The 15,620-nt window shown below is 43.1% G+C and overlaps 1 protein-coding gene across 1 annotated transcript in view; it reads left to right on the top strand.

The window, feature by feature from the left end:
* Positions 1–6,057, top strand: part of pbxip1b (pre-B-cell leukemia homeobox interacting protein 1b) — a gene marked incomplete at its 3' end in the record, with an annotated part of 48,713 nt that extends 42,656 nt beyond the window's left edge. Inside the window, exons 9-11 of the mRNA XM_084336728.1 lie at positions 2,794–2,910; positions 3,068–3,302; positions 4,697–6,057. Of these exons, the coding sequence (XP_084192854.1) occupies positions 2,794–2,910; positions 3,068–3,302; positions 4,697–6,057 (1,713 nt within the window). The remainder of the gene's footprint in view (positions 1–2,793; positions 2,911–3,067; positions 3,303–4,696) is intronic.
* Positions 6,058–15,620: the final 9,563 nt, after the last annotated feature.

Genomic DNA, 15,620 nt, shown 5'->3' with positions numbered 1-15,620 from the left:
CGGGCTGCTGTGTTTTTGTATGAGTTGAAGTGGCTGTTGAGACTGTTTATTGCAGGAGGAGTTGGGTGGCTTCTTTTGTCAGGAAGGGTTTGAACTGACGTTGCTCAGGAGGAATCTGCAGGTCCTGGTTGTTGAGGCGATGTGAGCGGAGAAGTTCAGCCCGGTCGTCAAGGACTACACCTAGGTTCTTGGCGGTCAGGGATGGAGCCACGGCTACACTCTCCACTGTGAGGATGTCTGGTGCAATGGTCTGGAGGAGTAGAAAGTTATGTGGTCCAGCCGGCATGTAGTGGGACAGTCTGACGTAGGGCTGGGCGATAAAACGACAACGATAATTATTGCGATATATTTTAATAATCGATATCGATTGATAATAATACAAAAAATATTTAAAAAAAAATATTGTTATTTTTTTTGGTGACCTGCAACAGGGCAGTTTTAAAACCAGAGACAGTGGACAGACTTGTCTTTCTTGCCTGCAACTTAAAGTAATGGCTTTGCTTCCAAATGACAATACTGACCAAATTGAGATTTCTTCTTCTCTTGTCCATTTATTTTGTTTGCTTTCTAATTTAAAATACAGTTTGAAACCGTCTGTACACAGTAGGCTATGTGTGCTAGCAGAGCTAGTCGCGAGTCACGGTGCACATGTGCCAAAAAAGCACCAAAAGCAGAGCCAGAACTATTCAACTCCCCTGGAGCCACAGCCAGCAGAGAAACCTGTTTACTTTCGCTGCAGCCTGAGAACTGGAGTGTGAGGGGCTGTAACACTATAGATGGCGACAACGACAAAGAATTGCTGCAAAATAAACATACATCTGTTGTTTAAAAAAAGAAAAAGATTATATCGAGTGATATGATATCGTCATCGATATCATTTTTGGCCATATCGCCCAGCCCTAGTCTGACGTCACCAGTGTCAACACTTTGGCATCTGTAATGGGAGAGAAAGATGACAGAGTGAAATATGAGGCTCTTGATTCAGCGTTTAGATGGGTGGGGGTTGGAAGCAGCTGCGTGTGTTCTCTACCTTTTTCTCAATGAAGGTGGCAAAGTCCTCCGCAGAGAGAGTGGAGGGGGAGTGAGGAGGGAGGCGTGGAGGTTCTTAGCCGAGGCCTCAATCTTTTTTTTTTTTTATCCACTTTTTCTCCCATTTTTCTATATTTTCTCCCATCCCAATTTCGTATCATCCAATTCAACCCTCCCCTGTCACGAACGCTGTTTCTTGCCTCCCACAAGCCGGCTGCAATGTGGACTAAGTCATACATAGCACAAGTCCCCTCCGGTACTTGAGGTAACAGCAGTCGCATCTTTTCACCTGCGCAGCTCGATCTCTCAGTGGCGAGGAGTAACGCGTGGGAGGCTCACGCTGCCCCCGACACTTCCTGATTCCACTGCGCAGGCGCACCAACCGACCTGTAGGAGTCGCTTGTTCACAACGTTCGATCCCCACCCTTCAGTTTCCCTCCCCGTAATACGGCCAATGTGTATTACTGCGGACGACCAGCTAAACTGAAAACAATGTGGAGAGCTGGATTCGAACACGCGAATCCTAGCGTCTCCACACTGGTGGCGAGTGCCTTGCCCACTACACCACCTAGCCGCCCCCAGCCGAGGCCTCAATCTTATGGTGAAAGAAGGTTTTTGGAGAATGCTAACACGAGGTTATGATATGTACTGATGTCACATGTGAGGCAGGTTTTTTTATACTTCCTCCCAGCCGCTCTCTGTCTTTTTTGGTGTGGAGTGGCTGGCAGGCTTCTTGGCGAGGGGGCATAGCTTGTCAAAGGAGGTTGAGAAGGTTGAAAGGTGGGTGGAGGTTGCCGTATCTGGGGGAGAGCAGAGAAAGTCTCACTCAAGGGTAAGGCTGACGGGATGTCAGTGGAGAGGGTGGAGGGGGACAGGGAGTTCAAGTTTCAAGTTCAAGTTTGTTTATTATTTGTCAGAACAAAATACAGAATACTTTATAATGAAATGCTTGTTTCTGTATGAGCCCCATGAGAGTGTGCTACATACAATAAAAATTAAGTAAGTAAAAAAAAATTAAGAAGTAAAAAGTAGGTAAAGTCAATATACACAATATACAGTGAGGTAGAATGCAGAGGTACAAAACTTGGGGTAGCGTGCAAATGAGGTATGAATGTGGTGCAAATCTCTTTAATAATAGATAAATATAAAGTGTCTAAAGTGAATAAAGTGAGTGGTAAGGTGAGTGTTTGTGCAGTGTGTGTAGATGATGGGTTGTTACATAGTGTCATCCTGATGGCCTGGGGATAGAAGCTCCTTCTGAGTCTCTCTGTACCGGCCATGAGGCTCCGGTAGCGCTTGCCTGACCGCAGCAGTTCAAAGAGGCAGTTGTTTGGGTGACTAGAGTCTTTGATTATGCTCTTAGCCTTGGCCCTGCAACGCTTGTTATAAACGTCCTGGAGAGTGGGAAGCCCACCTCCAATCTTGCACTCGGCTAAACGGGCCACTCTCTGTAGTCTGCTGCGGTCTTGTGCGGTGTAGGTTTGCGTCTGATTGACAGTTTGAGTTGGAGTGGATGGTTTGGAGTGGGTGGTTTGGGGTTTAGCATGAGTTGGTGAAACACAGAAGTTGTCTGATACATGGAGGGGAGTTACCATTGTGTTAATTATCCTGGAGTCATGGGAGAATATTCACTTTCCCCACCCGTTTTTTCCCCATGCCAGTCCAGGGGATCAAACCATCGATCCTCCAGTCCCAAGCCCGCTTCTCTAACCTTTAGGCCACATCTGACACTTTGGGTGCGTACGTGCATGTGTGTGTCTATAGGAATGGTTGAATCCAGACGTCCCTCCTCCGCCCTCAGCAGATGTGGACAGTGCAGAGCTTCTGAATAAGCTAGCTAAAGGCAGCCAACAGATTACTGTGCTGCAAGCTCAACTTAAGGTAGGATTCTATCCTGTCCTTGCTACACTTTCTCTCTCCTGATTAATTGCGCGCGTGCGTGTCTGTGTGTGTCTGTGTACATGTACACGCATCTCGCAGAGTGTGCAGTATTCTCACCGGGCCTCTCCTTTTTGTTCTGTTTTCTTTTTTTAACCAGACACAGAAAGAGGAGCTAAAAGTAGCCGCAGGACAGGCAGCGGAGGGAGCGAAGGAGCGACTGAGAAGGGAGGAGGTGGAGAAGGAAAACGGTAGGCTGAAGAAAGAGATGGCATCTCTCCCTGTGCTTCAGAAAGAGAACGAGCGGATGAAGAGAGAGCTGGAGCCGGTCCCGGCCCTGCAGAGAGAGCTAGAAACACTCAGAGCCTCTCTGACCGAGCTAAAACTCTCCACAGGTACTAGGGGACAGAGGGAGGTGGAGGGAGAGAGGGAAATAGGAGGAACAGAGGAGGTGGGGGGGGGGAGAGAGGAGGAAGAGAGCAGGGGGAGTTGAGAGGGATGTGGATAAGGAGGGTGATGATACAAGGATATTTTAATACAAGGGTTGATCAGACCATGGGGGATGGAGGGGGGGGGCTACAACAAATGCACTGTGAGGTTTTAAGGTACCACATTGCAGGACGTTCCACGTGTCTGGGGCACAGAAGCTAAAAGCAGATTTCCAACTTCAGTGTAAACTCTGGGGGCTTGAAATGTAAGCCAATCTTTGGAGCGAGTGTGATGAGGTCCATACCAATAATTAAGTGATATAAGGGGAAAGATCTCTAACAATGGCTTTATATAGAAACAGATGCCAGTGCAAATCACGTCTCTCTGCCAGTGACGGCCACCTAATCGTATTGGACACTATACAATAGTGAGAACTCTCACCGGTGATAAATCTGAGGGCTGAGTGATTTACAAAAAGAATGGAAGCAGTAGCAGGTCTATAAATCACATCTCCATAATCCAAGACGGATAGAAAAACTGCTAGCTTTCTGCTAATCATTGGGAAGCTGATTCTGTTCCTGTACAGAAGCCAATGTGTTGCCGCAGCTTACTTACAAGATGTTCTATATGGTATTTAAATGTAAATTTATCATCAAGCCAGATGCCAAGATATTTGTATTCTGTAACTCTCTCAATGTCAGACCCATTCACAGTGGATATGCAAATTATTGTAAACAATAGCTCTGGCTCTAGAGAACAGCATGTATTTTGTTTTATTTGCATTAAATACACGTTTAAGATTAATAAGCACATCTTGCAAAGCATTAAAGGAGAGTTGCAGGTTCGCAATGGTTAGTTGTACAGAGTCAGCAATACAATAGACAATAGTGTCATCAGCATAAAGGGGAACTTGAAAGCCACTCAAAGATGAGATAATATTATAAATATTAATGGTAAATATGACAGGAGCCAAGATTGATCTCTGCTGGACACCGTTTGTAGTGGGCAAATATCAGCACCAAAGAAGTCTCGGCAACTGCTTTACCATCTTGGAGAGCTATGTGTGTCTGTGTTGTAAGACGCATTATTGTGGCTAATCTTACTTTTCAAAAGAGGCTACAGCCATAGAGAAAATCCTTCCAGAACTAGAGAGGGGACAGGCACCACAGAACTCCCAATTACCCCCAATTATCACAGGTTATGAAGATATTGACCCATCCTCTTTCCACCCGTGGATAACTGTTGTTAGGAGTTTAAGAGGTAGTGTAGAGGGTTTCTTCCTTTTCTTCCTCTCCTACTAATTCTCTTTTGTTTTAATGCTCAGCTTTTCACCTGTGTAATTTTTTGTTTCCTTCATCAGCCAATGAAGCGGCTCCACCGCCTGTTACTCCCACAGCACTGCCCCCCTCTGGCCTGTCGGCGGACAGCAGCCAGGATGTCACTGAAACCACAGAGACACAGACCAAGAAACCATGGGAGGGGGAGAAAGTAGAGGTCAAGAAAGACTGGAAGAAGGAGAAACACGACAAGGGCGAGAAGAAGGACTGGAAAGAGGGAGGAAAAGCGGAGTGGAAAGAGAAGGAGAAAGACGGGAAAAGGGGGAAATATGAGCAGGAAAAACACGAGCAAGGGAGAGAAGGTAAAGGGTGGAAGCAAAAGGAGGAGGAAAATAAAGACTGGAAGGAGAGGGGTGAGTGGAAGAAGGAGAAGGCCAGCAGTGGGGATGAGGGGAAGGGGGTACGGGGGGACGAGGGGAAGCCGTGGAAGGACCGGGACGGTAAGAAGGAGCAGAAGGAAAAGAGTGAGAGGAAGGACTGGAAGGAGGACAAGGAATGGAAGAAGGGCAAGCATGAGAAATGGGACGACCACAAAGAGAGGAGGGGTAAGGAGGAGGAGAAGAAGGGATGGAAGGAGGATGGAGAGCGGCACAAGGGCAAAGGTGAGTGGAAGGGAGAGAAGGACTGGCGGAAGGGGAAGGACCACAAGGAGAGTGACAAGGGATGGAAAGAGAAGAAGGAGAGGAAGGAGTGGAAGGATAAGGGAGAGAAGAAGGAGTGGAAGAAAGAGGGAGAGAAGAAGGAGTGGAAGAAAGAGGGAGAGAAGAAGAGGGAAGGATGGAGGGAGGGGAGGAAGGAGGGAAGCTCCCACAAAGACAAGCACGACAAATATGAGAGGCATCCGAAGGAGCAGCTGTGGCAGGGCCCGGGACGCAAGACGCACTCGCGCCAGCCTGCCCCGGGACAGCCGGGGTACTGGGAGGGCCAGAGAGAACGGCTGCTTCACAACAAGCCCAGACCCTCGAACCGCTGCGACTCGGTGGAGACCTGCGCCCTGGCCGAGGGGCTGCACCCCGTCGCCTTGCCCGAGTTTGAGGCCATCCTCCAGGGTTACCTTACCAAGGCGGAGGAGGCTGGCGTGGAGGCGCCCAGGAGAGAGGAGGTCACCAAGCTGGCCAACGAGTTCTTCAGCGGCGGGGTGTTCGTCCACGACCAGATGAGCTTCCGGGATTTCGTGGAGGACGTGGCGGACATCTTGGAGGACATGGTGGAGGGAGACGAGGAAGACGGGGGGGCGGAGGAGGAAGAGGATAGTGCCATCGAGAACGAGATGGAGGAGTTTGAGAAGGAGGTTCTGATTAAGTTTTCGGTGCCAGGAGTGGGAGAAAGGGAGGAGAGGAGGAAGGGGGGGTGGAAGAAGGAGAGGGGGAGAGGACGTGGCTGACGGAATGAGAGGACTGGGGGAGAGGAAGAATTGTCATCAAGAGAAAGAAATAGAGGGCTGGTGGAGTAGTGATGGAGAAATGGGGTTATTCAAAGGGAACACACACACACTTACTGTATACACACACACTGTATACACACACACTTACTGTACACACTTACTGTACACACATACTTACTGTACACACACACACACTTAAGACATATTTAATATCCCTCAATCTCTTTTTAAAGGCCCAATCCTCAATTAAAATGTTATTATTAAAAAAAGATAAATTGGTTTCATTCTAAAATTGAATGACCTCTTGATACAAGGACTGACCATATGCAACAGCTAAACCTGAAATTTGACTGGATGCTTTCGCTGTAGAAGCATTATTTACATGTGAAACGATTGTGTTTTGAGTTATGATGGGTTAAAAAAACAAATCCCATAAAGCTACTTATTGTAGTGCTCATGTCACCTGCCCCAGAGACTACAGTTGAAAATTAGCCAACCTGGCTAAACTGGCATATTTACAGTAAAATGTTCCTTAATATGCACTGTCTCTGTATTTTAAACTAATAAATACAAATACAAAATTCCCCGTAAATCTACAAGTTAAACAACACACGTAGGTAACGTTACATATACTCAAACTTTGCAACTGGTCAAAAAGAAGCTTTAAATTATCCTTCTCTGGTGCCCCGTCTCCGTTCTATTTCCTGTTCACTTCCTGGTGCCAATAGCCTGATCTATTTTGAAGCTTCACCTCTTCACGTCTTAAATGTATGTCACCTGCATGCGTTTATATATTGAGACACAAAATGCCACACACCTCCGTCATACACGGTACATACATATCTGGATTGTTTGCAGAGGGCTTGGTGAAGTCGTTGATGGGAATAGCGATGAGACGAGAGAGAGAAAGCTTAAACACACTCGTAGTCATTTAGGTGGTCTTTCCCCTGATGGCCAGTCACACTGACACGCCATCAACTCTCAGCCCCTTTCAACGTTTGTAGAAGGCCTGAGTAACTGCAGCTAACGGGGAACATCCACCTGCAACAAATATGACGGTTTTCAGCCTTTGTTTTTTTTTTAACCCCTTGCAGATTTACTTAGGCGGGGAACTGCTTGAGGTTGATACCAGTCTGCCTTCATTCTCACCTGCAGAATAAGCGATGTAGCAACACACTGTTTCTCATCTAATTGTGTCAGGGACTTGAGGAATCATAAATTCCAATGGCCTCGACGGGGGAGAGTCGACGGATGGAGCGATGTTTTTACTTAGTTTAGTTTGCATTACAGAACACGCCGACGTCACCCTTTACACTGACACGTCTGTACCTCTTTTTAATGTGTGTTAACTTGTTTGTCCCTCGTTCTTTTTGTGAGAAAGCTGATCTTTAAAAGTCATTAAGGCATAGTGTTGATGAAGGTTGGAGTAAACGTGGACTACTGAGAAGCTAGAGTGAATGTATTGCATGAAATTAGAACGGTCCTTATTGGTTTTCATTCGAATGTTTTGACGTTTTTGTACATATTGCACTAAAACACATAACGAAAGATGTTAAATAATTTAGTTAACTTATTGTACGTATCCATGTAACATAGCTATAGAAGGGTCTGAGTACATGAAGCTATTTTGCTATGTTGGAACGTGCATCCGTCCTTTAAGGTACAGAGGTCATCTTTATTGTTCACTAAAATGTCTATTTGTATAAGAAATGCAGCATTTGTTTATATGAATGAATTATGTTCATGGCACTTACATTTTTGTTTTCAAGAAAGCACATATTGTCTGCCGTTTACACAATAACGTTGTAACGGTTGGTAATTTAATGAGCCCATAGATAGACGCTACGAAATAGTTTTTGAATGGGCATTGATGCAGAACCACATAACCATATGGGGCCTTGTGGCAGCATAGAGAACTTTGTATGTTAGAAATGTGCAAATTTGATTACATGATTGTGATAAAAGAAATACAATAAATGCAGCTTATCCCCACAATAAAGAGCCTTGTGTTTTTCTTTATTTGTTTTGTATCTGTTAACATTAGCTGCAGTGGTGGGAAGTATCTTTACTCAAGTACTGTACTTAAGTACAATTTTGAGCTACTTATACAGCACGTTACATGAGTATGTGATACGCAAGTTAATTTTAGGGAATTTTATACTTTTACTCCACTACATTTCAAAGGAAATGTTGTACTTTTTACTCCACTATTGAATGTACTTAAGTGATCTAAAGTGAAAGTATGCATTCTACATGACGTTTGTGTATTCCAGTGATTGGGATCGTTCCATCCTCAATCTATTGACCTCTATGTTATGTTAAAGTGGTATGTGGTCCAGTTATGCTGCTCTGTTTAAAGGTTGTGTTAAAGTGGTATGTGGTCCAGTTATGCTGCTCTGTTTAAAGGTTGTGTTAAAGTGGTATGTGGTCCAGTTATGCTGCTCTGTTTAAAGGTTGTGTTAAAGTGGTATGTGGTCCAGTTATGCTGCTCTGTTTAAAGGTTGTGTTAAAGTGGTATGTGGTCCAGTTATGCTGCTCTGTTTAAAGGTTGTGTTAAAGTGGTATGTGGTCCAGTTATGCTGCTCTGATTACGTCCTCTTGAAGTTGTCAGGCTTCAAACATGAAAGTATATAATCTTCATAAATTATTGCCATGTTTTCTATGCAAAATCTTTTTCTTCAAGGTAACTGAAGTAACTGATATGTTCAGATAAATGTAGTGGAGTAAAAAGTACAATATGTCCTTGAATATAAATTATAAAGCTCCCTAAAATGAAAATACTCATGTAAAGTACAAGTAGCTTGAAATTGTACTTAACTACAGTACTGGAGTAAAAATACTTACTTTACACCACTGCTTCTGACTCAAACCTTTATGGTCACAGAAGGTTGTGAACTAAGTGTTAAGTCCTGTTTTATTGAATCTTAATAATGGAGTATTCAAGTAGTAATCTTTACTAATCCTTTACTAAGTATTTTTTTTTATATATATATATATATATATATTTTTTTGCGTTACTTTAATTTTTATAGTTTATTGTGTCAAAGAAAGTCACTTTACATTTAGGTATAGTATGTGTACCCACATACACATACATAACTGCACATATCCATACTTACATACGTACATACACACACAAATGTACACTACATACGCATATTTTAAACAAAAGGGTGAGTACCAGTATAGATCCTTGACTGGTAGATACCTATCCATCCATGGTATACATCTAATATCCATCCCTACTACCTGGGAAGTCTAGTCTTTGTAGGACCATGTTTCTCACATGCTTTATGCTTAGCACGGTCCCGTGGCACAGTGGTCAGCACTGCTGCTGCCTCACAGCAAGAAGGTGGAACCCTGGGGGAAAAGGCCTTTCTCTGGAGTTTGTACGTTATGTACGTTAGCGTGGATTTCCTCCCACACCATAAAGACATGCATGTCAGGTACTTGCTTGTTGAGTCTTGTCTGTTTACTGGGCGCTGCTGTGATTAATCGAATGAGACTTGGAGAAAATTGGACCATTTCAACAACTTCAGGGTAAGTGTTTGATAAATAAGTGGCGAGAGAAGAGAGACTAGAAGAAGAAAGCTTAAACAAATAGCCCCACTCGTAGTCATTTAGGTGGTCTTTCTCCTGATGTCCAGTGACTCCAGTCACACACCATCAACTATCTTTCAACGTTTGTAGAAGGCCTGAGTAACTGCAGCTAAAATATGTTTTTTAGCAGCCATTGTTTTTTTTAACCCCTGTAATGGGAAATATTAAAGGACAAACCGATGAGCCGTTTATAAATCATTCTGAGTCATTATTAATAATAGAAACATAGTTTATTTCATCTGTGGCCACAAAATGAAAGTTCAGTTTACAGTCAGAGACAACATGTGTTCACACACTGAATCTGACCAGCAAAGTGACAAAGAGCTCTGGTCAGACGTACATTAAATACACAGTTTCAAGACGTAACATAACAACAGATATGATGATGAAAGTAAATAAAAATGGTTCCCAGTTACGGGAAGTAATAATTTTGAAGTAAATCGTTTTGGCTGGCTGGGGAGATGTCGGTACCTTGGAGTCTCTTAAAGAGACACACACACATTACACTAGTTGGTCACACTGAAACAGTCAAGCTGTAAAATGATATCTCATCACAGATTTATAATGACATGATAATATATTCCACGACACCCCTCACAGATTTACTTATGGGAAGATGCGACAGGGAGGTAGAGCGATCGTCTGGTAATCCGGAGGTTCCTGGTTAGATTCCTGTGAAGGTAAAATGTGAGGAACAAAAAATGGTGAAAAGAAAATGCACCAGAAGATGCACAAGGTCTGCTTGAGACTGATACCAGTCTCCCTTCATTCTCACCTGCACAATAAGCGATGTAGCAACACACTGTTTCTCATCTAATTTTGTCAAGGAGCCACAGGGCCACGGCTTTGAGGAATTTGTTGAAATTCCAATGTCCTTGTGGTATCTTTGACTGTGTATTTCATAACTAATATGTGTGAATAATTAGCAAAAGCCAGGTGTACCTTTTTAACAGCAGAATGGATTTTCAGTGCTCAGCAAAAGGTGATATTGGTGTTACAGAAATAGTCAACAACCCCCACTCGTGACTGAGTACTGTATGTTAATGTGTTGATAACACCCCACTGGGTGCAGAGGACAGCTGATCTGAACAGAGGGCAGACCAGCCCAGACTTGTTAAGAGCAGAATGTATTTACAGGATGTTAGACATGGAAACTAATTCAAACAATATCATATTAATCTATCTGATTTATTAGATAAAAGGATTTGAATATCATTTAGAATGTCAAACTGGTTATTTAAGTAATAATGCTATTTCACTCTGGTTGTAAAGCTTGCTAGGATCTAAACCTTAGAACTATAAATTCAGTCTGGGAAAAAGCAGGCTTGTGATACTTTATATAGGGAATCTGGTATTAAAATATAGACAAACTCCACATTGGATTAATGCTGAATACAAATGTAACTTCTTACATTTAAGGTACAGATTAGAAAAGGTTAGTGTTACAAACTGTTAATAAGGTTTGCACATCAAACCCAGTCAGTACATAAAACAGTAGTCATGTTATCATCAATGAAATAGAGAGTCTTACTGAGCATTACACATGAGTAAACCTGGTTTCAGATATTAAGGATTACACTAAACTTAAACAACAAATGGTGTTTCCCATGTATTTACTCAGATGTAATCAGCTCTCGGTGGGCGGTCGTGAGAGACACAGAAACCCCTTGGGGTTTCTGGCCTGTCTCTCTAACACCGCGCTCTCTGTTATATACCCTGCTATCCACCAATAATAACAGTCTAGTAGTACGTTTTGGTCCAATTAGATTTGTCTTCTGAGAGGGTGTTTCGCCCCCCTGTCCCTGTCCCTCCTCGGGGTGTGGGCTGGTCTGTGGCCCCAGAGGGGTCCTATGGCGGCCCCCTCCTTTGCTGCTCAGGTCTTCTCAGTCCAGGGGGTCTGTGGCTCTTGATGAGTTTAAGCCTTTGTACAAACATGTGTTGATGTACTATGAAATAATCCTTGTATGTAAAACAACCTTCTGAATTCACTCTGAGCCCAGAGGCAAAATAAATAATGAGTTTTGAACTATAGTTCCTTCTGTCTGGCCTGCACAGTTTATTTCTCCAATCAGTAGAGAAAGACCATTTCTATCATTATGACCTTCTTCCTTTTCCAGGTAGCAACCTCATTGTACTGCAAATAACCTTAGATATTGATTAGAAATATATGACATCCTTGACAGGAGAGTCAATGGAGAGTCTGTACTGGCCGCTGCTGTGACGGATCGAATGCCACTTTTAGAGTGAAAATAACCTATTTTCCATTTTAATCAAGGTGTCAGCCCCCAGAAAACAGACACTCCATTGAAATGTTTTGTTTTTCAGAAAGTTGGACCAAGATTTTATGTCTAGGTAATACAAAATGCTTCTGAATAAAATATAATTATATGATGTGTCGTCACACGGGAGATCCATCGTTTCTTTCAGTCTATGTTAATTTGCCCGGCTGTGATATGACGTAAACAAAGTTTGCCATACATATACAGCCGGGAACCAGCAAGTTGGGTACATACGTTGTGGCTGGACTTGGTCCCCGAGCGTCACTGTCCACTGCTCCTAACTAGTTCTTAATTGGTTGGGATGGTTATCTCAAATAAAATAAAATAAATCTAACCCTAACCAACCTTACTGTCATGCACTTGTCCTAATAAACTAACCTACAGTGTAGCACTCAACACTTTGATGAACATTGTTACTCAGCTGATAGAGTTGTACCCTTCCTGATGACTTGTCGTACAGAACTTGTAAGTCGCTTTGGATAAAAGCATCAGCTAAATGACTAAATGTAAATGGTTAATTTAAATGCAGAGGACGAATCTCGGGTATATGTCAAATGTACTTAATAAAGATATTTTATTTAACTGCTACAGACTTGAGTGTATATTATTAGCATAGTAGGAGGTAGTCGACGACGGAAGGGTTTCAGCTGTCCTGACTGGTGGGAAGTTAATTGTGTACTGGTGTTGCTAACAACAATTTTGTCCTATTCACCTCCAATGAAACTTTAACCGCTCCTGATGTTTAACATACAATATCAGCTACACTGTATGCTCTGTGTTTATTTCTATAAAGTTCCCTATCCACTCACATTTCTGCTCAACCCAGGTAGGTGTTCCCTGACACCCAGACGCTCTGTATCCGTCTGTGGTGTGGGGGTAGTGGTGCGATTTAAGCAGCCACACCTGTCTTGGGTCTAGTTAATTGCGCAGGGGTGGCTGCTCACCTGTTCATCAGAGCAATCGATGAGTCAGCTGATTGGTTATGGTCTGGGCAGGAGGAGGTGGTCTGCTTTGATGTGTTTGTGTCGTTCAGCAGTCATGATGAGGCCTGGGTGCTGGGAAAGATGGCCCCCAGGCTGGAGCAGCAGAGAGGGCCTCGACTTCAACTCTTGTCTGCATCATAGAGACATTGAGGTGAGATTGCCTGGAGCGGTGCAGAGGCAAACCTGACATACATACTACTGACCCTAGACCAGAAATATCCTGTTCCTCATGGACTGAGTCGGATGATCTTCTACAACACGTGTAGGGGAAATTTACTGTTCTCGTGTGTATACCGCCACCTAGAGGCTCTGATTTATTCTGTAAAGACACTACTGACACCATCACTCTTTCCACATGGTGACAGTAATGCGTACAGTTCAGTAACTTCAGTTCAGTGTTCCAACCAAAATCGAATGTCAAATGAGGAAGAAGCAGTGTTGTCTTCTGGGTTTTCTGAATCTGCCTCTAATGGTACAGTATCTGTGGGAACGCTTTGGCTGTACTGCGTAGATAGGAACTGCCCCCTCTAGCTTTAATCTCTTTGGTACCAAGCGATTTTAATCAGGGACTCTTCCCCTTGTTGCACCAGCCATCATTGTACTAACAATCATCAAAGATTCCCTCCATCCATCCATCTACCCATCCCCCCACCTATTCATCCATCCTCTCACCTATCCATCCAGCCAGACACACATCCATACATCTAGAGAAGGAATACTATGATGTATCCAAATAACTATTGTAATTATTATTAATTATTAATTTATTATTTATTAAGGCCAATTAATGTACGACCTTAGACACCTCACGAAAAGCTCCTGTCTCACCATATGGCGTTATCATTACAAGCCATCTACGTATCTACAAAAAACAGATTATGGCTCAAAGAAACACATTACGGCTCGACCCATCCATATGTCCGTCCGTCCGTCCATCCATCCATCCATCAGTCCGTCCGTCCGTCCATCCATCCATCCATCCATCCATCCATCCATCCATCCATCCATCCATCCATCCATCCATCCATCCATCCATCCATCCATCCATCCATCCATCCATCCATCCATCCATCCATCCATCCATCCATCCATCCATCCATCCATCAACCTTTGTGGACAACCTAGCAGAGAGTATCTACAGCAGCAGGACAACATAGCAGAGAGTATCTACAGCAGCAGGACAACCTAGCAGAGAGTATCTACAGCAGCAGGACAACATAGCAGAGAGTATCTACAGCAGCAGGACAACATATAAGACGGTGGGCCGAAGGTCTCTAGAGGCTTCCGTTAATGAAATGATTGATCTGGTTAAACAGACTATATGTTATTGTAATATGAACTACATAATATACTATAATAACACATTTCCGTTTGTTGGCAACGGTTGTTGGGTCATATCTTTATGAAATTAATGTGTTGATAAGATAAAAACTACCTACGTTTGTGAAAAGGGGCGTTGCTGCGGAACCAATCAAAACGCGTTACAACGTCAGGTGACTTGATTTCTCCCAATGACATTCCTCAAGCTCCGGAAACTAGGAAGTAAATTTGCGACTCGTCTGTTGACAACACTGGATTTAGCTCTGCATCGGTAAGCTCTCAATACTCATATACATTACTATTGAAATGCATTTTTACTTAACTCTACAGCATTATTCAAACGTGATAGGAAGTTATGAGTCATCAGCTGTTTATATGCATCCGTTTTGACTTCCGATTACACATTGGAAAATATTGTAGCCAGCTCACAGACTAACGTTACGTTAGCATTTTAACTTTATCAGATAGCAATCTAACATTACGTTAGTGTAAATCAAACAACTCTAACCCAATACTAATAATAGTAACTTGTTTCACATTCTTGCTGTGTGTTACACTATGGTACTATAGCGGTATGTGTTGTTGCCTGTGACGTTGTACTGCTACATCTATTTATGATATACCAGATTTGTAAATACAGTACTGTTTGTCACAAGACGTTGTCACAACAGTTACATATGTACAAAATATACTGTCTCATAAATATACTCTTCCAATATATAAATATACATATAAATATATTGTTTTAGATGCTGTTGTCACTATGAATTACAAATGGGGGCCCTGATGTAAACAAGACAAACGTCTTTCTCTGGTCTGCATCCCCTTAACAATAGTTTGATATTGGATGGTCCCTGTGCTGTTGTTTACTGTCTATCTGTATGTCATGTATGTAATATGTTATGATGAATTGAAAATGGGGGACCCTGATGTAGGGCTGGGCGATAAAACGATAACGATAACTATCGCGATAAATTATTTCCTCGAAATAAACATGAAACGTGGTCGCAAAGTTTCGATATATCGATTTCCAAGCTTGGCTCCGTTCAGCCTCGGCTCAGCACACCCACTAACAACAACCAACGTTACGTGATGACGTGACGTGCATACGCACAACAGCTAACAACCAATCAGTGAAGGAGATGGCCGAGAGCGAACGAGATCCGGAAGGAGACCCAGAGGTACTAGGACTCACTCAACAACAAGGCTTGCTAGGCTAATTAGCTTGCACGGCGTTGTTTTATATATTTACGTGCCGAGTATGTGTGTGTTTTGAATTCTGAGGCCACGTTTAAGTAGTGTGGGGTATACAGTGGACGTCGTTTCAATATATTGTGGCGGAAGAGAGTATTTTAGTGTCATATTTAGCACATTGTCGTGG

The sequence above is a fragment of the Notolepis coatsorum genome, assembly GCF_963971535.1.
Source record: "Notolepis coatsorum genome assembly, chromosome: 19".
NCBI classification, from domain to species: Eukaryota; Metazoa; Chordata; class Actinopteri; order Aulopiformes; family Paralepididae; genus Notolepis; species Notolepis coatsorum.
Note: the sequence above shows the minus strand (reverse complement) of the source record. Positions and strands in the feature narration are given on the sequence as shown.